Below are 27525 nucleotides of genomic sequence, written 5' to 3'. Positions count from 1 at the left end.
CCAGCAGTGGGTCTGTCTTGGAGCTGGCTGGCACTGCCTCTGTTGGACATAGGGGAAGCTTCTCGCAGCTTTCCACAGAAGCCACCCCTGTAGCCCCCACGCTACCAAAACCTTGCCACACAAACCTAATACACATATTGATACTCTTCCAGTGTCCGTCATTAGCTAATTATTAAACAAACCTAAACATAAAGTCTGCTCTGTTCCATGTGCCCCTGTTTACAAACTCTTCTCTAATTTTAGCAAGCAAAATCAGAAAAAAAAACAGGTTACTAAGGAAAACAAAGTCAGCCCTCCCCAGCAGCTTTCAGAAGCTGCCAGCTCAGGAACTAAGAGGAACAGCTGTGAACCAACAAGACAGAAGATCAGAGACAATTCCCCTGGCTGCTGCAACATCATGGTGCAAGAATTTTCCTCGGGCTTTTGGGAGGTTGCTAGTGATAACACCAAACTACATTTCAAGTGCATTTCTGTATATGTGTGTGAATATCACAGGATTTTCTTTGAGAAACTTCTCATGCATGATATGCAGGTGGACAAACCGAAACCTCTTCATTGAGACAAGAGCCTTTGGTTGCCTTAGTGACACCAAAACGACATCACAGAGTTCAGGTGCCAGTATCTTGATGAGCTCTATACTAAGGCCTCTGTGATCCCATCCATAGCCGCAGGGAGCGGGAACTCTTTCTTCAGATCTATGCCAGGAAAAGCTCTTAGCCTTCATCAGAGCCTCTTCGGTGAGGCTGTTAACCTGTGGCTTGGAGGTGTTTTATCACTGCCATCTGCGCGCACTTTACTTCAGGCTGCACAGAACTTTGTGACTTGTGATCACGACAATTACTAGTCAACTCTGCATTTGGAAAATAATTAGAAATCCTGCTTCTATATGACCCTCCTCCCCCAGTCTGCTCCATGTTTCTGTAGTTTTGAGAAAAAAGAGTGAGCCCCCCAACTTAGTTACCTGCCTTGTCTTTTGTCAGAGTCAGAATCAAGCATGCTTCTGACCAGTGAGAGGACCTGAGATGATAACAGTTTCATAGAAATGATCTTTCTTTACTGTTGTCTTGATTTCAGGGGCTGAATGAACCATCTTAGACCTAGACAGCTGGTTGTATGCGTTTGCTCATTTAGAGTGAGGTGGGCATCACTTTCCTGTTCTCCACACACACTGGAGCAAGCCTGGCGCTCAGTGCAGAGGCCACCTGCAACAAAGCAACTAATCTGAAGTCTACTGGGCACACTTTTGTGGCTGTGCCTAGAGAACGGCACCAAGTATCAAGCTGTACATTGAGCTTCTAAGCAAACCAGTACAAAGGGTTTCTCCATAGTGACGGGACAGGGAACACACCACAGAGGTACTGTTAATGCCAGGGAGACCATACTGCTAGTCTCCTTGTCACACTCTCCCCAGCAAGCTCAGCCTCTTGCCCTGAGGACAGAGTTGTGAAGGAATGGATTTGCCTCTTCCTTTTGTTCTTGTTCTCCATGGGAGGGAACAGAAATGCCATTTGTATTCTGCATACTGGCAGGTACTGCTAAAGCACAGACTGTGCCTGTTGCTGAGCTCTCTGAACTGGCTGCTGAGATGAAGGAGCAGTAGAATTTCTGCTCCAGTTGCCAGTTAGGCAGGTAACATACCCCTGAGAAAGATGGTGCGCAACAGCTAATTATTTCTGTATGCTGCTGCCTGAATAACTTGAGTCTGCCAGGTGCCAAATGCCTCTGGAAATCTCCCAGTTCTGTGGGAACTGAAAGGTTCAGCTTGTTCCTGACTCTTTTATGGAGTCAGACCCTAGAAAACTGCAAACTTTTAGCACAAAGGCTCCTCGTCTGCTGAGGGGAGAGTGAATCATACCCTTGAGAACCATGAAGCAGAAAAAAGGACTGCAAACTTTTAGTGTCCACTAATTCTGTAAGAGCATGATGCATGCTACCCTGAAATCCTGTCTCAGAGGTGAATCAATGTCCCTGTACCTTGCACCATTTCCTTACGTTGCTGTTTGTCTGCTTTCCTGTGTGAGTCACCTGGGTTGTGATCCTTGGTTTGTGCAATGTTGTCATGACTGTTATGCAGTTGGTAGAAGCTTTACATGTTTATTGCATTAGGTCTACATAAAATAAAAAATCTGTATTTTGGGTAAATAAATGACTTAAATGCCAGGATGACTGGTCTAACACAGTAAGTTTGTAGAAGGTGGTGGCATGGGGAAAGGTAGGCTTTGGCGTGGTAGCCAGTCATTCATTAGTTTGTAATTGTTTTTTTTCACTTCATTCTCTTAGTTATCTACCTGTGAACGATAAAAAAAGAGACGACACTGTCATTGTACACATGAACTGATGTGGTTTTACTGCATTTGGCCACACACTTAAAAGAAATATGCTGGTACAGAGCAGTCACAGGTCTTATCTCTGCTGCCACCTCTTTCACAAAAGAATGATCTTTATATCAACAGTTCTCCATCCTTGGCTTGATAACTTTGCAGTTCTACCCTTTGCTCTTGGTCCGAATGCAGAGGTTAAAAACACTCAGCTGATGCAAACGGTGGGTTGATACAACACACAGAATGGGGTGTAGATGTGCTTCACACAACAGAGAGCAGAATTGAAGGGGAAAATGTTGCTTGGAGGCAAGACGCCTCTTTAATTGATTATGGCAAGGAAAATCAAATACCATATCTGCTTTTTTCCTGGAGTATATCAAGACCGATCATAACTAACATCTGTTCATGTTAAGCAAATACTTGTCATGATTTAAACTTCTGTTTGCATACATCTGAGCAGTGCATCTTAAAGTCATACATATTTATATAGAATGAAGAATGCATAATGTCTGCATAAAAAGATAAGCTGTATGACTATATATGAAGACAACAACTACAATTCTCACAGCACTGTAATTGGTTAATTTTAAAATATTCAAGCATTATTGAAAAAACAGTAAGCTGAACTGAAAACTACACTACGAAAAAATTGTAGAACTGAACCAATGGTGACTTCTTTTCCTCAATATTAATCAATTTTAAAGTTTCCCTTTTGTTTTCTAACACTTTTTGTTGATTAGTTGTTATTTTAACCTCCAATAACGTGATCAGACTTCTTCTGCCTCTGGGCAATTGACTTACGTTCTGATCTCGAGTTCTAAGGGAAATGTTCAATATTATTTTTTTCCACAGTTGAATAAACAGTACCATGTATACTATCTCTTGTGTTGGAATAGTGTTGTCTTCACATGAGACTCGAATAATGGTATTAGTCATTCATTTCCTTGTACACATACACCCTATTGCGTGTTGACAGGTTTATAAGGATGCAGTGGCAGCCGTGGGTGCTGGGAAGCTCCTAGACGACAGCCTTTGAATCCTTGCAGTCCTGAGCAATGGTGCCTGAGTTAGTCTGTTTATTGTCTGCTTTCTCTCCCAGATGCTTGACTTGTCTGAAAGATTAATACATTAACAAGAGTGGTAAGGTCCAGGGTTGCACATCTTTAAGACATGTTTATTAGCAGATGGCACATGAGATTCAAAGGTCACTGTGGAAGGTAACATTTTAAAGTGAAACAACAATATTTATGTTCAAATACTATGCTGATGAGATCATATGGAAAAATGTTTCTGATTAAATTAGTTTATAAATAGCCACAATATATCTATTGAAAATTCCAGATGCCACTTTTAGTCTTCTTTCTTTTATTCTGTTACTTCTCAATTTACTTAGTAACACAAGACTACCTTCTTACGTAAACAGACTAGCAGCTGGAAGAAAAATCTATACTGGACAGACAATACCACTTTCTGAAATAATTAAAAATCCAGTGTGAAACCTGGTTCTATTGTCTACTACTTAAAGCTGATATTCAGTATAAGAGTTCTTTAAGACCTGGAAGAAATTTTAACTTTTTAATTCTCTAGGGTAAAATTCATCTTGCAGACATAAGGACTTACTGCCAGATAGCTATCCTTATTTACAGGCAGTATCATGTTTGACAAAAATCATGTTATGCTACTTACACAGAATCCATACAATGAAAAGAAAATCCTTTTCTTTAGGATTTCCATAGGAGGAGTAACTGTCTCATAGCTCATTAGTAAACGTTATCAGTAATGCTAAACCTGAAATCTTGTTTATCCTCTCAAATTGTCACAAACTGTACGTGAATTCCAGAGGAATAGTTTTGCACAGGTTTAAAAGGGCAACTAAGCTCTTAATTAACATTTCTTATCTACCACGCCACACAGGCATTAAAATGCAGAGGATTTAAATGGTACTTACTTTTCATGTGATCCGTTTTCAACTTTCATAGCCCCTTCCACTGGATCCAGTCCTTGTTCTGAAAACTGTTTCAAGGCACTTAACGCTGCCTAAAGGAAAAATGAGCTGTCAAAAACCCCACTGACACAACTGTGTTAACACCAAATGAAGGTGTGTATTTCGATATTCTAGTTTTAAATAATTTCCCATAGATTGAAGCCATCAGATACACAGCAACTCCATGATAAAGAGCTGTGCTTGTGCATGGGTTTGAGGTTTGTGTCTTCTTCTTCCTGGGTATCTGAGTGACTTCCATTTGTGTTAATGCGAGCTTCATTGCCTACATGAAGAACATGATGTACTTTTAAGATTCTTGCCTCTCTGGCCTGTAAAGTCTCTCCAGCTTCCCCACGAGCTTTCCTAGAGCCCACGTTTTCCGGAGCTCCTACGGACAAACTCATGCCTTGTAGATCACTGCAGAAGGTGTGAGCAATAAGAGGGTCAGCAGGACACTACTGACACTCCAAGGCTGGATCTCGAACAGTGCATCACACTGATGTCTTACACATAGGTAGTGAAGTGTGCTAAACAGGGTGAGCCAATATGGAATGATTATGAAGCATCAGCAATAGAAGAATGATCAATTTTCAGCCGACATCTTTCTGCACAAGTGCATTCTTTGTTGACCAGTTCTCTGCCATCTTCATGAGTCCTGCTTTAGGACTCATACTGTTCTTCTCTCCCCCCTAAATGCTTTGGTAAAAGATAAATGATTTTTTTGTAATTAATTTAGCAAAGGTTGATTACGAAACTCTCAGACACCACGTGGTTGACTTTGAAAACACACCCAGCACAATAAAAAAGTTGTGGTCAGTTCTGTCTTGAAGGTGAAATGTAAAGAAGAGCTGAAAAATGTGTTTTTGTCTTTCATCACTCCAACCTAAGATACATTCAGAACTAATCACAGGAAAAAAAGAAGGTAACTTTTCACAGACACTGTCTCTAAGGTAACATCTCAAACGCTGGAACTGACTGCAGGCCCTATGGCACTGTTCTTCACAGTGAGGCAACAACTGCTGTTTAGAAATTGGAAGCTGCTCTCCTTAACTGTTGGCACAGAAAGAATCCATATCTCTGTCTTCATTTCCCATTCCTCCTAGACTCTGTCTGGCACAGGAGCTGCCATTGTAATGAAGTACTAGATTTGCTTTCACACTAATACTTTGCCTGGATTCTCTCAACAGCCCCTTCCCTTGAAAGATATGTTTATACAATTTAAATATTATTAGACAATGTGTATTTTGGTGAGATGAATAGCAGCACAAAAATTGCCAGGCTGCCCTAAAGTAAAAGACGACGTATCCCAGATTTGTCTACAGTAATGACTAGCTGCTAAAGCTTCAGCAGGCTGTACAAGGCACTCCCACTCTCAATGCATGAAGGTGGAATCTTTCTAGCCTCCAAGGTTTTATGGGTTTTGCCCTAGCAAACAAATAAAAAGCTAAACATTTTATAAAGTGTCTTGGTAAACCTCAGATTATCACTGTTACTTACCCATCCACTCTACCTTTACCATGTGTTCTGGGCCCCCTGTATCTGACAGATAACCTGCTCCTTGCATTTTTGTAAGACAGCTCTTTCTCTACCACCTCATAGTGTCCCTTGTATTTTTAGATGTGCATTCTCAGCTCCTATAAGCTCTAATCACATCTGCCTTTCCATCCTCAATCTTGACTGCACAGCAAAATCACTGTTCAAGCCAAATAATTTCTCCTAGGGGCAACAAGGGTTTTAATCTACTCTCCTCTCAACTTCTCTGCTTTTTCCAGTAACCCCACACATTTCCTCATACCAATTTCTCTCTCCTCCTCCTCTCCCTGGCGTCCTCTTCATCACAATGCAAGCACTACTCATCATGTGAGGAAAGGGAGCGATTTGGGCTCCTGTGCTTCCTTGCACAGGACTGCTTCTCTATTGTACTTTAGCTGGTGATAGGTTAGCAACTATGAGAACCAAAAATTCCATGGATAGCGACTGGCACACAAGAATCTCCTGTATTCCCATATCCATTTTTCCTGATGCACAGTAGCAAAACAATCAGGATCTCCTTTCTTCTTTATGGTTATCCAAAAACCATTACCAGGTAGAACTGCAAGGAGAGAAGGAAGCTGAGATATCTGCTCCTCCTACACAGTTTCACTGCCACCTCATCTGTTTTTGAACCTACCTTGTTTACTTTTTCATACCTATTCTTAGCTTCTGGTCTGATGTATGAATTGTAAACTTGTCGTGGAAGAACTATTTGTTCAGGTTATTTGTTTGTACAGCGGCTTTAGGAGGACGAAAAGGCCCTGATCGTAGCTGGTAAGAAGCAGAGCCAAGTAATTTTTCATTCAGGATTAGACCACAGGTTGATCATATGATACGCAGAACAGTCTGATCTTGACCAGTGGTCACTGAAATCCCCAAACCATCAAGACATTAATTAGACCAACCCAAACTTCCTAATTCCTTTCTAGACTTGCTCTGAATATGAGCACCTCTGTTACCTACTACTGTTTTACTCATAGAACTTGCTATTGCAAGGCACACCACATAAATTACAGAGCAGATTTCAGAGTTGCTTTCCAGAAAATCTGATTTGGAGCTTCCTGGAGGAATATTAGCCACTATCTCAATAGAAACAGGTCATGAGGGCATCTCGTCTAACAGCAATGGAAGAAGTACTATAGCATAAAATAATGAACTCTTTGCCTGTAAGCATGGATCATTACTATATGGGTGTCAAGGAAGTAAATATGGCACAATTAGAGGAAACATATAAAATGAAGGTATGATTCAAGGTTATCATGGTTTAAGCCCAGCCAGCAGGTAAGTACCAGACAGCTGCTTGCTCACCCCTCCTCCTCCAGGGGGGTGGGGAGGAGAATGAACAAAAAGTATAACTCATGGGTTGAGACAAAGACAGTTTAATAAGACAACAAAGGAAGGACTACTACTACTAATAATAATAATAAAGAATATGCAAAACAGGCCATACAGAATACAGTTTTTCTCACCGGCTGACGACTGATTCTTCCCAAGTAGTGATCATGGAACTTGCAGAACTCACAGAGTTTGCAGAACTCATGGATTTCACAGAACTCACCAAACTCATGGAAAAAGATGGAATTCACGGAAAAGTTCAAACTCATGGAATAGTTCCTGCCCCCCCCATAAAACTCCCATTTATATACTGAGCATGACATCTATAGTATGGAATATTTCCATTGGACAGCTTGGGTTAGCTGCCTGGCTGTGCTCCCTCCCACCTCTTGTACACCCACTCGTTAGCCAAACATGGGAAACTGAAAAAAGTCCCCGATTTCTCAGCGACAACTAGAAAAGACAGTGCATTATCAACGTTCCTCTCATACTGAATCCATAGCACAGCAGCTACTGGGAAGAAAAATAACTCTGTCCCAACCAAAACCAGGATAAAGGTGTTTAATGATAAGCATGTTTAATACCAACACGACAACCAAATCCTAATGCTTGTAACATGGTGCAGTCTCATTTCACCATCTTACCTTTCTTCAATCTATGCCCTTCCCAAACTGAAACATGATATAAAAGGTAGGATCTCAGATCTATTCTATTTCTGAAACCAAATATCAGACAGGGGAAGCAGCAGGAAAGCAGTCTTGTACCTGTATCCTTCGTCCTCCAAGTAAAGGGTACTTGTGTGAGCACTGTTGAAGAGCCAGCCCTTTACACCATCCCTCATTGCTAGACTTCTCACCTTTGCTGCTCTGGAAGCCAATGATATCTTCAAAAGCTCATGTGTCTCACTACTGAGTCCCCACTCCTTAGATCTCCCTCAGTCCCACATCTTTCCCAAGCCACTCCAGTGCCCCTGGTCTTCCCCTCCCTACTATCCACCCCAGAGCTCTGACTTCTTTTACAGCAGCAGCGATCACCTCTACTTCTTCACAAATCTCCTTCTACCCAGGCCCCTACTTTTTCTTTCTTCTAAATGCTCTCCCACTCAGGACCCCCAGCTGCTCCCAGCTTCCAGAACTAAACTTTCCTTCCCCAAGTCCTCCCAACCTCCTACACCTCACAGTCCCTCTTTATCTTCCATTTTCCTAATCTGTTCCAGGTTTATATGAGATCTGATTTCTTTTTCATGGAACCATCTCTCTCTCTCCATAAGATACCTGTAGGGGAAGCCTAACTACTTATATCCTAACTTTTGCAACAACATTGGAATTTTGAGAAAGTTTCCTTCCTTTTTAAAATGTCCATTCATGGGATGTGACCGAAGGGCAGTAGTTGCAATATAGAGAGCTCCTTGCAGTGTCTTACAACCTCCCCGTTTTCTTTCTCCCATAGCTGCTTACATTTGGAAGGATCAGCAAAGCTGAGAGAAGCTGGTAAGTAAACAATGCTTTGGACCTTAATAGATGTCCTTAACGTTTCTCCTTATCGCGCGCTGAGACAGACATGAAGATGCTAGATTCAGGAAGGAAGCTGGTAGCTGAGAGGCTGCGACCTGAATAGTCAGCAGAGTGACACAGAGCCCAAGTAATCTGCAGAAAAGGAGAGTTACAAGCAGACACCGGGCTAATTTAATCCACGATTCAATTCTATTAGTCCCAACAGATTTACACCACTTGGCTTAAATATAACTTGTGAATGGCAGATAACTTAAGTTAAATGAAAAGGAAAGAAAAGAATGCAATGTTTGACAGTGAATCTGGTGAACAATTTCCTCTTTTAAGGGCTCAACACTTCCTTCCATTGATATTTTTCTTACAATAGAGCATCTGCACAGATATAGAGAAATTTTTCTCTCCCCCAGAAGATTTTACAACTGTTTTGTGAGTGAAGCCCCACAGGCTACAGAACAGATGTCCTTACACATTTCTTGTATCACTTGTTTTCTGTGTAGCTACAACAGTGCCAAAAATACGATGCCAACAGGATGCACCGCACCGCTAGCTGTTTGTCTTGGCTGCCATTTCCATTATTAGTATGTGTGTGTATCAGGATGAGGATGGATGTTTCCAGTCATTTTCTAGCTTTCCTCAAGTCAATTGACAATTAGTAAATAGCATTGAAACTTGTGAATATTCTTCCTGTTTCTCACTCTGGGGACTAAGCGTCTTATAATGACAATCTAGTAACGTTACATCATTCTTTTAGCAAGCACAGCAGACAGGCACTACAATAGCCCATGTGCATTTAAGACCACATCCTTACAGTAAAATTTTCACATGTTTGTTTTAGCACAGTATGTGGTTTGTGTTTTGCCTCTTAAATCTATATTACATTTCAGATTATTCCATGAAGCTGAAAATTGTAAAAGTTTGTTGTTCTCTGTGGCCCTTCTAGTTAACTTTACCAAGGAGGTCTGAGACAATCCTAATAAACACACTGCTTGATACTGTTGGTTTACTGGTGACATTTTGCTTAACATCAATTTTCGAAGTACATAAAAAAACATATTCAGCTTGGCCTTAATCAATGTTTTCTGAAGACATAAAATTATGGGCAGCAATAGTTACACTGCAAAACTGAATTAAGTCAAGGTCCAGAGTAGGTGACAAAGGACAAGATTTCACTGTCTTTAGTAGCTGGGTCTTAGTTCAGGGTTGAGTTTGCAGAGTCAAATGACTCTTAGTGGTCATACCAGCTGTAGCCACGTGCCATATACATGAATAAGTCTCAGGCTCTGCCCCAGTTTAGGCTTGAGAAAAAGCTTACATGACAGCTTAAAACAACAGACAGATCTAACTCTAGTCCTTGATTTCACTTGCAAGCCAGAAGCCTAGAGAATAGCAGAGTTAATGCATGAACAAAACTAGTGGCAAGTGTATTTGCAAACAATCAATGTTTATTTGTTTCTTAAGCCAAAAGAAAAAATGGCCCCTAAATCAGGGAGGTTCTTCCCCTCTCCCTGACAAATGAGGCCTCAAAAGGCAATATCATCTGTGCAATAACATTGCAGCAAAGCTTTCCTCATCAGTAATGAGATGCACTTCATGACTTTTTAATATGTGGATTTAAATTTCACATTTAAAGGCTATTGAAAAACCCTAACAATATCACAGCTGTAGAGGTGAGTTTGAGGACTTTGTGTCCCAAAGCTGAGCAACTATTTGAATTTGTATGTATTCAAAATTATTGTTGTTGGCGATTGTTTTTGCTTTGTCTTGATGAAGAAAATTTTGACCAAGCTTCCACCTGTCTTTAACTTGTCCACACGCAAAATTGCATGCATACAGAAATGCACAAAGGGAAGATATATTTGCTTGTGTTCACTTACATATGTACACACAAAGTAGCTAAAATTTGACTCCCTAACAGATCCAATTAATCCTTTTGGATTTACCATGTTGGCTGCGTACAAGCTAAACAAAATCTAGGTGATGGGTACTGCAAATCCATCCCTTTTCCCCACAGCTTCTGTTGTGAATAAATTTACTGTATCGCAAGCAAAAACTTCTGCTAGGAGGTTTCGCCACTTTCCTCACAATTTGCCGTTCTCCCCAGTTGATTATATTTCGTGTGAACCAATGTTAACACCTGTTTAAAAATTAAATTCAGAAAGGCTTTTCACACTGCACAATGTAAACCTTAATTAAAAGACTTTAAGCCCTTTCCTCGTGCAGTTTATGATATGCATGAAAAACACAGGGTTATAATCTGATTAACTCATGTAGTTTACATGGAAATAGCATTTTCCAAACTGATTAATCTCTGCACAAAAGCATAGTCACCTGATAGGCACTGCAATTAAGGCTACTGATTGCACCTGTCAAGAGAAGGAGCTTGGAGGATAGGAGTCCACTATCTTCTAACAAAGAATGATGATTCACAGATGTAGCTTAGGACAAGTCCCACGTAGTAGTTAATGCTACCTGCAGGCAACTCAAGCAGCCAGAATTTAAATGACACACAATCCACGTACAGCCTGACCTTGCCGGCTTTCTCAGGCTAATCCTAAAGTAAGGATTAACTGTTCTTGAACAATTTTTCCAATATATTAAGCAGAGCTTATATCAACAACAGCATGCATGTCACCTTCTTCCACCTCCTTTTATCAGACACGTGTACTCATTCCTCCATGCCTCTCAATATTCCAAGAAGTGGATGCAGTGAAAGACACTATTCAACATGGAATTTTATTTCCGTAGGTTTTCATCTTCAACAATCTACTTAACTAAAGCAACTGCTTGAGTTAACAGTAGAAAGAATCAACTGGGCATGGTTTAGTTTCGCATGTGAACCACCACACTAGAAATCTGACTGCCATTCTTGGGACTATGCAATAATTCCAGGTGTAATGAATGGCAAAGCATTCTCTCAAAGCCCAAGAAAGAGCTGCATGATCATCTGGGGTGAGACAGTTCTATTGCTTTAATGGTGACACAATATTTTCTAGTTACAAAGAGAGAAAACTATGCTGAAAAGCACCTAATTTTTAAAATAATTAAAAGGTATTCTTTTGTATGAAGAGTATTTGACAAGTAATACTGAAACTCACACTTCATGTATTTAGCACTAATGTAAGACGTTAATCCAGGACAGAGAGGCTAGTCTGGTTGCCAAGTGTAGGTTGCATTCTTACTTGTGGGTACGAATAAGAGCGGAAAGAGGAAAGGATTGTTAAAATCTCTGTATGGGAGTCAGACTGTACAGGACTGTTCTTAAACTTGAATCTTCTCAGACTCCACCCTCTTCACATATTCTCAACTGTGAGGAGCAACATTTTCAAACACTACCAAAATGTTTGCCTCTGTGGCAATGTATGCTAGAAACCAGTAAACTGGCACTTCATTAACATCTCGAAAGAGCTTTCAGGTTCCATGCCAGTATATACTAAGGTGTGTCTACATCCTCTAATGGTGAAGTGAGGTGTGAAAGTTCAGCGCTAGTATCAGCAGGGGGCTCATAAAATTATTTTTTTTAATTTATTTATTCATAATAAATCCTAATCACATTGTCAGACAATTTCAGTACCTTTTCAGTGTATATTTTCCAGTTCTGTCTAGAAATCTGGAAGTTCTTTTAAATTAAATTTATTTCTAAATTGAAAGCTTCATATTTTTTTCTTGAATTGTTACAATTGAAAGAACAAAGACAAAAAGAATCATGCATCATCGCAACTTGCCTATGAACATGAAGAAAAATATTTTAAAATTAAATTTCCAAGTGATTACACTACATGCATATAACAGAATTTCACCAGAGAGCAATCAATCTTAAATTAATCTTCCTTCTAATTTTGTATCCTGAGACAAAAGCTACCTAAACCCTAACTTTCAGAAGGAGGTAGACATCTAAGTAATGTAGGTACTTTCCATAATTAGAGACTTCCGAATGAGAGCATTTAGATGGACATTTATTGTATGGGTTGGTAGAGGTTTAAATCATGCAATTGAGACAACATTCAGGCATGGTTGAGAAGCTGCAGACAAAAATTGTAGGAGATTTTAAGAAACATGACTTTCAACGTAAAACTGAAAACAGCAGAATGTATACCCTCGGGCAAAATCTTGCACGAGCAGGGAAGAAAGGCCATGAATCACTGTCTCTTTCATCACTGATGGCTGGAAAATATCCTTGTCAGCTGTGTTCTCAGAACAATTTGGTTTATTTAATTATTTATTTAATTATTTATTTATAGGCATTTCTCCACATCACTACCATAGATTTGCAAGTCCACCATCATTAACCCTATCTGTATTGCAGGAGCTTTTGACCTCTTGATTTTAAATAAGTGGGTTGAAGTTCTTGGCTGTGTAAGAGTCCACAGTGACTTCTGAAATATTCTGCAATAGACAATCCTTCTCATCTGTCTGACCTCCACAGTTCCATCCTGTTTTTAACACCACTACCACAGCCGTCGCTACATAGCTGGCAGTACACAAATGAGGCAAAGACCATGTCATTCCCCACCAGGCAATGGGCCCTGACCCATATAAGTAGTGTAGATGTAGCCAGAACTGTTTTAACAAAATGAATGAGCTCTAAACTGAGCTGTATTTAAGTAAGATATAAACATTTATTCTGTTATTTAAGTGTTTTTCTTAGGCAACTGCTCATGTAGAGTGGTCAAAAAATTGGACATTAAAAGATTTTTATGAATTCTCAAAGATCCATGCCAAAATTAGTATACAACAAAGTTCAAACTATCGAGTATTACTCAATGCTTACTTCAGTGTGGTTACTCCTCCACTTAGTAAATTGAACTTGTAAAACACACTCACTAGTGTTCAAGTACTCTTTACTTCTCCTCACAGATATCCTCTTCTTCAGGAAACAAAATGGCATGAAGCACCAGAGGTAGTTTTATTATTCCTGTTTTTAAAGAGGAGGAAACTGAAGTGAAAAGAGAGTGCATAAGCACATAAAGGGCAATAAAAGCCAGAATCAGTTTTACTGGTTTACATGCATTTTATCATAGCCCAAGACAGACAGAGAGAGATTCCAGAAAAAGGTATTCAATGGCAGAAAAGAAGAGTCTACACTGGAGCCACCATTTTAATTCAAATGCCTTATTCCTGTCACTATCACCCCACAAGGTAGAATGTTCTCATTGATTCTAAACACTTCCCATGACAGTGTGGAGAAAAAGTCTCCCTTTCAGGAGAAGAAGACAGGTGAGAGCCTCTAACAGATTTGTTTTGCTGAAATATTCTAAAGAGTACTTCTTTTACCCCAATGTTTTACAAAAATACCTTTTTTTTTAAAGCTTGACATGTTTCTATTTCAAAAGGCCATACACTTTGCTTTAGACATGGGATTAATTTCCTAAATATCAGATTCCTCGGTTTTAGCAATTTTAAAATGAAAGAATGTTTGTTCTCTCATACCAAGACCATTACCTTAGATTTTAAGTGCGTGTCAGTCTAAGCATGACTATAAACTTTGGTTTGAAGACATAAGCAATAGATTACACCTCATGCAAAGGACTGCCCACTGGCTTCTTCAAGCATTAGCTTCACATTATAGCTGGAACAATGGGAGAGTTTAGGGATGTAGATTCTTGCATTACAACGTCTTTAATCAAGCCTGCATACTAAATTGTTTTGTATCTCTGTTTCTGTGTAACTCTACTCCAGTGGCCCACATAGTGGCATTCAGAGCAGGGTACTTCCACCCTCAGAGCCCTAAAGACCAATCCCCCTTTTCATTCTCCAAGTCTCGTTTTACAAGCATGCATGTGTGTCCAACAAAGTACCAAATCTAGATTGACAGCTAAAAGCATTATATTTAGCATATATGGCATGTAATTAGAAATCTGAGTGTTTCCAAAAGGCAAAAGTTTTTCATTCTGATCTCAGAGTATTTTCACACTGCATTAAACTGGTATTTTTCTCCTAAGTGAAGTTGATTTAAGTGAGATCAGAGTCAGGCCCAAGAGCTACAGGCCAAACTTCTCATCTGAAGTAGTTTGTAATGTAGTTTTGTCCTTGCTAACCACTGATGACTTGTCCTCATTCCGTTTTAACCTACAACCATCAGGTCCTTTAATGGAAGTGTCCATAAAGATCTTCTCTAAAATATGCTTTTCCAGCACACTTAATGTCTTTTAATGTCTTTCCAATTAAATCCAGATGTGAAAAGCTTAAGGAACAGTTCTCAGGACTGAAAAATATGACATAAATCTTGCAGCTGACAGAGATCCCACTGAGCTCAGTTGGGGAAACTCACAGAGGACTTCTTGTGGGCCAGAAAAGCTGCTGGGTATAAAGACAGATGTGTATACTCCTATTAAAAAAATTTAAATAAAAACTGACTCCTACAATGAGATATCCGCAATTATCAGGGACATTACTAACTCAGTCCCTCAATGTGCTGAGCACATCCTGTGCGGTACAGATTTCCCTCATCTTTTTGGGAAGTTTATCAGAGTTGAAGGGGGTCACATCTGCTCGGGAAAGAGCCCTTCACCTTTTAGGACTGCAGCTCTTAAACCAGTGTAGGGGCTGATTCTGGAAAACACTGTCTGTCTTGGTCTCATACTGGTATGAACAGGGAGACAAAGTACTTGGCAAAGCGAGACTCTGAATTTCTGCCCTTTCTCCTTTACCTCCTCCATAATCAGGTTAGCAGATTAAATTGTGGTTTCATTACAGAAGAGTCCCCAAATGTGCTATTAATTGTAAATTCTTACCAATCTGATGGGAAACTGGGCATTCCTAGTAGCTGACTACCACTGTTGGGCTAGTGCTGTTTGTGCAGCTGTCAATTTGGGGTTTGTTTTGCTGTAATCACATGTACACTCTCAGGATTCGTTTATTTTTTATTTTCACAACAGTAGATCATCTTATTTTGCCCCTCCCGAACTGTAAACGTGGGCTCAGCTCAAGCCACATCTTCCAGAGGAACAGGAAATAACCCACACGCAGAGCCTGTATTAAAAAAAAATTTCTAGAAAACTGCCCAGTGCTAACAGCTTTGATACTTTCTTACCCTCCTGCTACTTACTTACTTATTTTTGAAACTGGAAAATTATCCAGACAGATCAACGATTTTTAAAAAGCTACATCCTCATGACACACTAACAAGAAAAAAAGGAAAAATGTTCCAGGATAGAAGAAAAACCCATTTTTAACTCAAAATTACATTTAGGTCCATGTTCATTAGTGACAGCAACTTCAGTAGAGATATTTTGGATAGTGTTACTTAATTTCATTGCATTTTTCTAATGCCTATAGAAAGGTTTTAGCACAGTTTGGTGTCATGAGTGAGTGTATGGAAACAGGAAACTAGATACCTGAATTAAAGGACAATCTTACCTACCTGAGTACAACATAGGTGATCAAATATGGGATCCGGACAAGACCACAGACCTAACACTGAAAGGAATAGGCTCCTAAACGCATGCACAAGAGCTCTTGAAGATGAAATTCCTCCAGTTGGTGACTTGCTTTATTTTCCACAATGGCCAGCACTTTTCAGACTATCACTCTCTCAGGGCTGAAAGCTGGATCCGACTCCCACCAAAACCAGTGCTTCATGACCATCACTCAGGAGACATGAGGAATGCCCTTCACTTGGAATGAGCCGCTGCCTCTGCGAGGATCCCGCTCTTGGCTAGCTCAGGGAATGAGCTCAAATCTCCTGCGCTTTGCTGCCAGGGACCACCAGGCCAGCTTTGATTTATAACTTTTTCTTTGCAGTTTTATGATACAAGAATGTTCACTTGTAATTACAACAGCGTTTTACTGGCTCCCTGCCTTCACTTGGGTATGCACAACACCATATACTTCATTCCAGCCTTTTTATGTCAGGACCCAAAATTTGAGAAGAAAAGTACATCAGAAGTGTTACGAAGGCACTGCAGATCTTGCTATTCCTCAAAGAGGGGACTCGTCCATATTTGCTGGGTAAGACAGGTGACCAGCTGGATAGGACACTGAACTAGGAGTGAGGAGGAGAGCTGGTCAAAATTCTTTCTCAGAAAAACACTAAATCAAGAAATAAACCTTTTTATGAGAATATGTCAGTTTTGAGAAAAGGTTTTCTAGGTCCATGATAGACTCTCCAGTCAAAATATCCCAGCAAAGCACCACACATAACCACTGGGCTAATGAATATTCTTGGTGTGGCACAGTCATGTGTTTTTTGGTTCTTCTGTGTGAAAAAATTTCAAGAGGCCTCTAGTACATTTCAAAATGAATGAAAATACTTGAACTCTTTGATGTGTTTTGTAGGATAAAAATATCTGTTTCATCCAAAAGACAGTGCCTTTGCCACTAAACTGTTGTGTTACCTCGGAGAACCACTTTTATCTCAGTATTTTTCAGACATAAATTTAGCTCCTGATTTTGAAATTATCATTGCAGTACATTTCCATCACTTGCGATATAAATTCAATTTTGTGATTTTCAGTAGAGGCATACACTTCTTCAGAGGAAATTCCAGGTATTTTAGATACCATTTAATAGTTAACTGTCAAACAATTTCCAGGTCCTTTAAACAAAGAATACTTCTGTGCTAGCTTAATTTATAGAGCCATATATGTCCCATTTAAAGTGGTTGTGATTAAGAAGAAACACTAAGCTTAGATTTTTTCTACTAAATGAGAAAAGTTTAAAGCCAATAAACTGTATCTAGGATTTTAGCTGGGAGATGAAATAAAGGACACATTTGTTCCTGGTCACTGAATTTTTAACCTGGGTCTGTTGCTCGTGCTGTTCAGCTCCTATACATTCCTTACCAGCCCGTAGTGTCCAGCAATCCCAGCTCTCAGTGTCTGGAATTAGAGGTGAACTGAAAATAAAACCACTTTTCGGGGAGAGCTGCTGTATGATGAGTGCCATGTTATTCCAACAGAAGGCAGCAGCTGAAAAGGCTAATTTTGTTAAAGATTACTTCTTCCACAGATTTTTAAAAACTTTAGATCAGATGTGTAAATTCCAGCTTATCATTTGGATCTGAAGATTCTGACAATATCTGGAAAACCTGGAAGATGCTGCTGAATCTGGTGGATAAAATGCAAGCTGTACTTTGTCTGGCCCTTAGTACAGGGGAGGAGAGGTTGAGCCTTACACATGGACTCAGCTTTCTATCTCAGGTATGAGAATACCTTTCAAGTGCCCCAAAGTTTGCCTTTATTATACAGTAAGGAGGAAAGAAAAAAACCCTGGTTTTCTAGCAACTAAACAAAGTTGTACTATTTCTGTCCTCTCTATCCCTTTTCAAGCTTATATTCATATTTTCAATAATTTTTTTTAAGTAAAATATTTTAACCTGCATTTTTGCAATACAGGAGCAGTATCATGACTTCATTGCTTCTCCTTTTACCTCAGATTCCTGTGAGGGTATTTGGATATTTCCTCAAGGCAAAATAAAAAACTAATCTGCCTTCAGTGACTCATCACTCCAGTGATCAACTTAAATGACAGTGTTGTAGAAAACTCTCATAATACATATTTTTCCCCCGACTAGTCCAGTGCTGCTATTTTACATACAAATTCAACTATTTCTTTAGCAAATGCATCTTGAGGTTAATGATTAGTCCTTACTTAAAATCAGTACCAGCCACCTTCCTATTCATTTTGTCGAGTGGCAGATGTACTTTTTATCGGATTCTTTTACGTTTTCTACTGCTTGCAAGTCCCCTTTTTAATGGAAAAGCCAAATCTACCCTCAGATTCAGCTTCTACTGACGTGTGTGTAGGAACTGGTTGCATGCAGCCGGATTTCCTCTACAGTCATTAACTCCTACTTTTGGCTGCTACTGCATGCAGATAGAAAGGTAAAAAGAGCACTAATGATGAAGGATGGATCAGATACTTTCGGCCATCTCCATGAATTCTGTCCTATGTGGTAAGAATGGTATACATGGGGTACTACGTAGCTCAAAAACTGCTTCAAGAGAGACATTAACAAGCAGGAACCAGATTTCCTCAAGAGCTCTGACTTCTTAAATTCAGGAACCTCTCCAACTGGCAGCTCACCAATGCAGATTAGACACTCCTTGACTCTGATTAACTGAGCTCTGTAACTATGGACATGCTTTTCCTCCATTTACAGGTACAGTCAAAAAATATAGATATATGTCCAACATCTTTACTGGACAGCTGGCTTTTAGTCTGGAAGATGTGCTAATGGCTATTTTACCATATCATCCTAGCATCTATTATTAAAATCCATTAACCACAGCTGTCAAGAAGAGCTAATTCAAGATGTTGCTAGTTACATAATAACATGTCTGGGTTAGATTCAGTAAAGAATTCAGGTGCTTAAAAATTAGGCACTGTAAGAGAGAAGTTTTAAATAGCGCATCCCTGGATTAAGACCAAAGGTCTAAAGTGAAGTACTCAGTTTATTTGGTGTTACGATGAGAGCCAGATTTCTCTGAAGCATGACCTGAGAAAGCTACATGCTGAGTATGGAGCTACCTGCAGGAAATGAGGTACTCCAAGCCCAGAGGTGAACTCCTGCTCCTCTCTGGAGTTCAGCTGCAAAGTCAGGACCATGCACAGAGGACCTGGCAGCTTGGTCAGCTAGTATCTACAGGTGCATGATCCTCTCCTCAAGACAGCTGGCTCTTCCAGCTCTTCAACAGGCCTGAGCAGAACTCACTGTTTTCACTGAGAGGACAACCACCAGAGAAGCAGTTGGAGGTGAGAATCCCCTTTTTGTCAACAGCACGGATGTGAGAACACTTGTCCAGACTACAAGAGACACATATTTCAGATTTCTTAGCTTTAAGCCAACAATCAATCAGAGAAAAGATCTGGAAGGAAGAGCTTGACTCCATAGGCTAATGACCACAGTAGTCACTGAGCTATCCTTGGGATCACCCCATGGTCCCTAGATAAGCTCTGTTCTTTACCCAACTATTACTTTAATACCAAGTTCAGAATTGATTAAAGCACAAACTGAAATCCAGCACTTCTGCTATTCAGTGGCTTCTTTAACTGGTAGGATGCTGTAATACTCCTTCTCATGCTTTCTCTGTGCAATGCCGAGTATTTTATATTTTTGTTATACAGTCACTCTAGTTATCTGAGAAGGTTGATAAATAGTGGTAATGCATTTAGGCAGTCTTCTGTGACATGTCATTATGAATACCTTCAGGCTGTGGAAGGAACAGAGTCTGAGTTCACATTTCCTGAGTAAGTCTATGTTACTATGTAAAACACAGAAACCACTAGCAACTTCTCCAACCACAGCTAAGACAAAAGCCTTCAGGATGCTATTTTGTCTAATGTTTTTCCATATGAGACATGTTAATTAATATACAGCTGTATCTTAATAAAAGATTTTATTTAGATAAGCAACAATAATCCTTTATTACTCAAGTTCTCACTGTGTAAGTGATTCCAATCAGCTGCTCGTGTCTGCAAACCTGATGAGAAGGTTTCCAGGATCAGACTACAAGCAGTTTAATTCTGCCATAGTAGAGTAAAACTAAGTTGCTTAAAATCAGAACGCTCACAATAAAAGCAGAAATACTAATGTAGCCTAAATGGCAGCATGACTAAAACATTACGCCCAGTCTCAGTTAGCTCTAAGAATTTAATAATTTTAGCTGTCACATAAACAATATAGTCATAGCATGAAGGAAACACTAGCTTTTTAAGGCTGCCATCAGAAGCAGAGAAAATACACTCATAACCATGCCTATTATACAGCAATATTGTTCAAGCACAGATAAGACCTAACCGAAACCATGCTTGTGATAACTATCATGCTATCAAGTTACAATAAAGAGAGGAGGAGATCAGACTTCTTCTTTCCTTCACAACGAAATCAGTATAAACAAATCATATAATGTTTGGACACCAAACTCCTGAAACAAAGGAGCCTAGAAAATCTCTTAAAACCACCCACAGACTCCGCATGCTGGCCTGTGATTATACAACTGGAGAAGATCATCCAAACTGCGATGTAAACCAATGTCACTCTGCAAAGGATAGTACTACAGTGGTTCTAACAAAAAATAAAGCAAGTCCCTGGAACAGCCATCAGTGAGGAATACTTTCATGTTTATCTAACCATGTTCCCCATAACTGAGAAATACTTTTTTTAAAAAAACTTATAGAAAGAAGACAACTTAATCCCCATATTGAGGATAATAGCTCTCTTGTGTGTCTTTAGTAAACTGCAACACAAACCCAGCTAGACGAAAATGATCCTGGGACCATCAGAAAAAGAGAAGGCTTCCTAACGCACCCCAGTGCCTATTGCATTTCAGCCTGCTCCTCTATGAAAAACTTTTGTCCTCATTATTTGTTATGTGGGAATATTCACCCTCATTTTCAGAAATATATACACCAAAGAGCATATCTCTTTCTCCTATGGACTACACACAAAAAGAGAAGCTCAAATGCTGAAAACCTTTCAGTTCTTTAAAGAAAATGCAGTTTCTGTCGACCACATTTCTACCTCAGAACTGTAGTTTTTCCCCTTGACTGGCAGCCAGCAGCAAATTATTCAAGATCTTAAAAAAAATTTTCTTCTCTAGAAGACATGTGAAAAAGTATGGCCAACTCTCTGCCTCTAGATATCATCTCAAAAATGTAAACCACTGTGTAATTTTTAGGTGAGGTTTCATGAGATGCAAGTCACACAACAGTATTATGGACTCTACAGCCCTGGACTACCCTACTTGCCTTGAAGGTGGGGTCTATGATCTATCCACTTTTTTGCCTGTTTCCACTCAACTTAAGGTCCTATAAGACTGAAAAATATTTTACTAAAATCAGAAAGTAATTATATTATACAAGCACTTTCCCTTTCACAAATGCTGTGAAAACCAGTGGCATTTCTTTCTTTCTAGCTATGCCGTAGAGGAATTTGCTCATCCGTACATGTACTTAGTAAAGAAACTCACTTCATTAAAAACAACCGCCCCTGAAAATTGGTTAATAATTTATATTTCCGTAACATTACTCTCATTCTTGTCTTTAAGCCACTATTGACTGCACTGTAGCTTGGTATCAACAGCGGGTACTAATCATACAAAAGAAAACAAAAGAAGCAGTAAAGAACTGACAAAGCTTGTTAGTCTTCTCCAGTAAGGGTGTAACAATTAACAATACAGTGAATGAATATCAATCATTCAATTGCAGTAAAAAAATCTCTAGTTATAAATAAAAGAAATGAAGAATGGTAGCTGACAAAAAATCAGCAGTCTCAAGGGGAAAAAAACCTAGTCATTATTACACTTAACAGACTGTGAAATAACAGTTTAATTATTAAGAAGATAGCAAAAAAAAAGATTGCATTAAAATGAATTAACTGTCAGGCTTAAGAAAGTATCTTTTGCAGTACTTACACAAAGGCTATTCCCTCATATAGTCATATCTGCTTCTTATATTGCTGTACTACTAATATTTGATCTTTTCTAGTTCTTATTTACAGTATCGTGCCTGGCTAAAAGCTGTGCTACTGGCATCAACGTTACCAGCAGTTGCATGTTGAGTTAACAACACACTTGTACATGTACAGTACTTTTCAGGAAACATAAGGAAAAAAAGTATTATCTGCTCTCCTGTGCTTTATGTATTGCAGTGATTTGATCAAAGCTGGTCATATATGAAGAGCTAAAGTCAAATAATTTTTCCCAATATTTGGATACTATTTTCAATATGCAATTTTAACTTATAGTGTTTATAATTGAATACAAACAATTTTGAATATAAAGGTAAAACACAAAAGTAAAAAAAAAAGTATTTTTTAGGTTGTGTGTTCAGTCAAAATGTAATTCCCATCCTTTACTGGGGTAGGGGCAGGAAGGAGTTTTCAATAAATTGTCAGAATTGCATGCTGATATTTTTTGTATCTGTCTCAGTTACAAGTTCACAATGTACACTACATATTTTAATGAACGACATGCTTACTTTGCTAATAATTTCTAAAAAGAGCAAACCCCTCCTTATAACAGCTGCAGTGGCCCAGATGCCACAAAAGCAGAATGCCTTTGCTATGCAGGGGAGGGGAAGGCCTTCCCTTTGTGCAGGCGTGTGGAGCTCCCAGCCAGCACCAGCCTTTCGCAAGCACATCGTGCCCGATGGGGTTTGGCCATCGGAGAGGGCAGGAGCATGTGCAGGACTGATTTAATGAATCAAACATCAAATTAATTTATTTGTTGCTGTACAGATGGCAAAGGAGTTTCAGACCTGGTTTGCTGAGTGGAAAACAGCAGCTCCAGCCCCATGCCTCAGTCTGTCTCTTGCACCATGGTGCAACTGCCCAGTTTTTCTGATTTGGCAACAGGATCAAGCTCTAGCTGTGAAAAAATGACTCCATAAAGAATATGATGTTCACAGAGCCACAAAACTGATCAGAGGGCTGGAACACCTCTCCTGTGAGGAAAGGCTGAGAGAGCTGGGGTTGTTCACCCTGGAGAAGAGAAGGTACCGGGGAGACGTTATTGTGGCCTTCCAGTACCTGAAGAGGACCAACAAGAAAGCTGGAGAGGGGCTTTTTACAAGGACATGTGGTGATAGGACAAGGAATAATGACTTCCAGCTGAAAGAGGGTAGATTTAGACTAGATACGAGAAAGAAATTTTTTACTATGAGGGTGGTGAGGCCCTGGAACAGGTTGCCCAGAGAAGCTGTGGCTGCCCCCTCTCTGTGAGTGTTCAAGGCCGGGTTGGATGGGGCTTTGAGCAACCTGGTGTGGTGGAAGATGTCCCTGCCCATGGCAGGGGGGTTGGAACTAGATGATCTGTAAGGTCCCTTGCAACCTAAACCATTATATGATTCTATGCCCCATAACAACTTACCAAGTAGTCAGAGTTGATTGTTTTAGATGGACAGCAAATTTGGCAGGCAGAGGAGCTGCCGGTGCTGTTTGGCTTGTGGGAAGATAACATTTTCTGTTGCTGTCATTACAAAACTCTCACTACACAGACTAAAAAGAGCAAGCAAGAGAAGCACTGATTTCTCCTGGAAAACAGTGAAGCTTCTTCCTTGTAAAGCATTGTGGAAGGTCCTACCTGGTAGTGCTAGAAACTCAGCCCTCCGCTTTCCCAGGGAAGCAGCAGCACAGAGCTCCTTGCCTTCTCCCAGGATTATTACTCTCTCTGTTCCTCATTCATGGCTGGGATGATAGAGTTAATTTTATTTCTGGTAGCTGGTGTAGTGTTGTGCTTTGGATTTGGGATGAAATTAATGTTGATAACATACTGATGTTTTCAGTTGTTGCTGGGCAGTCAAGGACTTTTTAGCTTCTCATGCATCCAGGTGCATGGGAAGCTGGGAGGTGACACAGCTGGGACAGCTGACCCAAACTGGCCAAAGGGATATTCCATACCATATGATATCATGCACAGCATATGAAACTGGGGGAAAGAAGAAGGAAGCAGGGGGCGTTCGGAGTGATGGTGTTTGTCTTCACAGGTAACCATTATGTGTGATGGAGCCCTGCTTTCCTGGGGACGGCTGCACACCTGCCTGCCAATGGGCAGCAGTGAATGAATTCCCTGTTTTGCTTTGCTTGCACACACAGCTTTTGTTTTACTTATTAAACTTTCTTTATCTCAACCCATGAGTTTTATCACTTTTACCCTTCCAATTCTCTCCCTCATCCCACTGGGTGTGGGTGTGAGCGAGTGGCTGTGTGGTGCTTATTTGCTGGCTGGGGTTAAACCGTGACAATCAGTTCCCCTCAGCAGTAAAAAATCTGTCATCATGCTCATTTCTGTGTTGTGCTGTTTCATTCTGCAAGTTGCTTTGACTGACAGCGTGGATGCTATCCCTGGGCATCCAAAGAGCTAAGCACAGGGTCTAATGGAAATTGAAGAAACAGGTTTTTGCCTCTAACCTCCCGTAACAAGAAAAGGCTAAGCAGAGGGTGAGGTGAGGCTTGAGATCAGACAGAAACTGATCTGTGATACTCATCATGCAAATGAAGGACTTCGTCATGCGGTTTTCTCTTTGGAGAATGCTACCAGGCAGGAGTAACTTGACAGCTGTGCTCTCATAATAGCCAGTTTGGATTCCTGTATACTCTTCAGTCCTGCACATTGTTTTATTACTTCGCATTCAGATATAGAAAACTCCATGCACCTCCACTACACAGCATTAAACCTTATATCTACTAAATCTGCCAACACAGAAGCCAATTCAGCCAGTGGAATTATTTGATGTGGTCACTCACTACAAAGTGGGTTGAAAGCACAAACTTCTCAAGACCACCACCGCGGAAACAACTGTAGCATTTTACTGATGTGGGCAGGACCCAAGTGAGTAAGGGCAATTTGTGGCGCACTTGAAAAAAAAGTTATTTTTGAAACAAAGGAACAAAGTTCCTTTGTTCAGTTTTAACACGTTTCTTGACTTGTATTACCCACTTCTCCCTTTCCCATTCCCAAGGAAGTTTCCATTAATCATCCCTCTAATGGAAACACTTGTGTCTGATCACTGAGCAGTGGACACAGGCACAGTCTTGGGCATGCACTGAACAAGAAGCCCAAGGGAAGCCTAGCTGAAAAGTTTGGGAAAGCAAGGATGCCTTTTTAAAATAAACTTTGGAGAGGTCAGCAGGACAGCAAGGGGTCAGCACCAGGCAGCCAGTGGGTGGATGGCACAGGAGAAAGACAACAACACTTGTCATTAATTATATCTGTTGGAATGCTACACATTTTCCCCCCCAAGTGGTAGTAGTCCAGACATCCAAGCACAATCTCTCCCACGTCCTACTCGACCCCAGGCAGGGCACATGCCAAGAAGCTTTCATACACTAGAAGCCAAGAAGTAGCTAATACAAGCAGAGGTTAAAGAATTTAAATTGTCCCTCCACTTTGAAACATTTTTTCTCTAGTTTAAAGCCATCCCTCTCATAACTGTCTCCTCTACCAGTGAAACACTGATTTCCTTAGAAATAAATATGGCTAGATTTCTGTGCTCAGTCTCCAGCTAACTAAACTCTGACATTCTTTGGGGAGAAGTAACTACTGGGAACTGGAATGCTCGGAACGGGAACTCCACTCCTAAAATTGATTCTGCAAGATCCTAATACCGTGTACCACTTACCCAGGTCTAGATGCATCTGATCTGCAAAAGTGTTTTCTCCTGTAAACGTTTTTTTGCAAAATGTCTGCAAATGCCAGATCGCATCACTACAGGTGATGGTCTGGCAAAACTGAACTATCCCTTTTTATAAAGCTAATTGTTTCATAACCAGTACAGTGTATTTTATTTTAACAAAATCCCCAAATAAACTGTTGATTAGAGAACAAATGGTATGATAGTAATTCATGGATAGATCCACTCTCACTTAACCCTGAACTCACCAAGGACATAGTCAAAGTTCATTGTCTATTGTGAGCAGAAAGAGACAAGTATCTCTGGAGCATGATTTATCTTATCCTAAATAGTTAGGTGGGAGGAATCAAGCTCTGGAAACACTTCTCTCTGTGCTTTCACTATAGAGAAACCCATAAAACTAGCCCAGCCTAGGTCTCTGAAAGGTATGCAAGATGTTTTAGTGACTATATAGTTTATGAGGAAGCTTTGGGTATTAGAACTCCACCACAGTAGTCACAAATCAAAATAGATATAAATCATGCAATGATATTACCTATCTGTGTTGTGAAAATTTCTTCCCAGTTCATCAGAGTGGCCTGAGATGTCTTAAAATCAGCGTGTGGGATTCCTTAATGTATATGGAACAAAAAAGCAGAATGGGGGGGGAATCATGACAGAGTAGGGTGGGTTGAACAGAACCCTGTTCCCCTGTCCAGTGCAGAACCTTGTTTCACACTAATAGAACTAGACAGAGATAAGAACTTGAGCAAGATCGATCCAGATATGCTAAGCCTTGCTAATGGCTTCTGATTATGAAATGGGGAAGAAAAGAAAAGAAAAGACTGCGTTGGGGCCACTGAAAAACACTGCATTACTCTGTGGCTTTAGGAGAAATTCCCCTATGATGCAGGGAATCTCCCTACCCTAAATCCGTCTCTTTAAGATTGCAGTAGAAAATAATACATCTTTTTGTAGAGAACAAGGAGACCTTTAGAAAGAGAGAACTCCTCCAGTAGATTAAAAAACAGACCGTGACTGTGTTTTCATTTGAATGATGCATCCAACAGGAATATTCAAACTGAGTGCTAGTCTGCCACTTCAAGATACAAAATGGGCTTTGAAGCCACAGTTTTGGAGCCCAAGTTAAGTCACCAAATGTTTTTGAGAGCTTTTATTTAACTTTTATCCTGCAGTTTGCAAGCTTTCATGTAGTCATAAAACACAGGCAAAAATAGGCTGACTCTACAAAGAGAAAAAAATATTGTGGAAGGAAACATACACTGTGGTAAGGCACAGTATCCACAGGAAAGTATTAATCATTTTTTCACTGAAAAAAGGAAAAACTACTGAATGCTGAAAAATTATTAGCAGTGTAAAAGTAACCCGTTCGATGGATAAAGAACTCCAGAGTGACCCACGGGGTTTGGCACTCGGAGGTCTGTTCTTCAACCCCAGTATTGAACAAGAGAGATAAGAATAGAGACTAAGTTACACATAAGAATTTAAAAAGCAACCCTTCCTGCCTTCCTCTCAGAAAACAACAGCTAACAAGCCAAATAATGAGCCTGGTTGTGTTGATTTAAATCATTTGCAGAACTGCAGTTCTGAGTTGTGCCTGTGTTAACCAAAGACTGGATGCCAGGCTTCCCTTCCTATTTTGAGAAATTCATCACAGCTAGAAACTGCTTCTACAGGAGATGGAGAGACAGGCCTAAAACACAATGCAGAAACAATGAATGCACTACAAAAAAAACCCAAAGAGAAGTGAAAAAGAGACCTGACAGGATCA

The 27525-nt window shown here is 40.0% G+C and overlaps 1 protein-coding gene across 2 annotated transcripts in view; it reads right to left on the bottom strand.

The window, feature by feature from the left end:
• Positions 1-2304: 2304 nt before the first annotated feature.
• STAU2 (staufen double-stranded RNA binding protein 2) overlaps positions 2305-27525 on the bottom strand; it is a 180027-nt gene continuing 154806 nt past the window's right edge. For both annotated transcript variants that reach the window (XM_075416003.1, XM_075416004.1), the window contains 2 exons: positions 4270-4358; positions 2305-3433 (listed from right to left, as the gene is read on the bottom strand). In XM_075416003.1, coding sequence (XP_075272118.1) covers positions 3340-3433; positions 4270-4358 — 183 coding nt within the window. In that variant the 3' untranslated portion in view covers positions 2305-3339. The remainder of the gene's footprint in view (positions 3434-4269; positions 4359-27525) is intronic.

This window comes from Opisthocomus hoazin, chromosome 3 (genome assembly GCF_030867145.1).
Source record: "Opisthocomus hoazin isolate bOpiHoa1 chromosome 3, bOpiHoa1.hap1, whole genome shotgun sequence".
NCBI classification, from domain to species: domain Eukaryota; kingdom Metazoa; phylum Chordata; class Aves; order Opisthocomiformes; family Opisthocomidae; genus Opisthocomus; species Opisthocomus hoazin.
The sequence above is the reverse complement of the archived record's forward strand: the minus strand, read 5'-3'. Positions and strand labels throughout refer to the sequence as shown.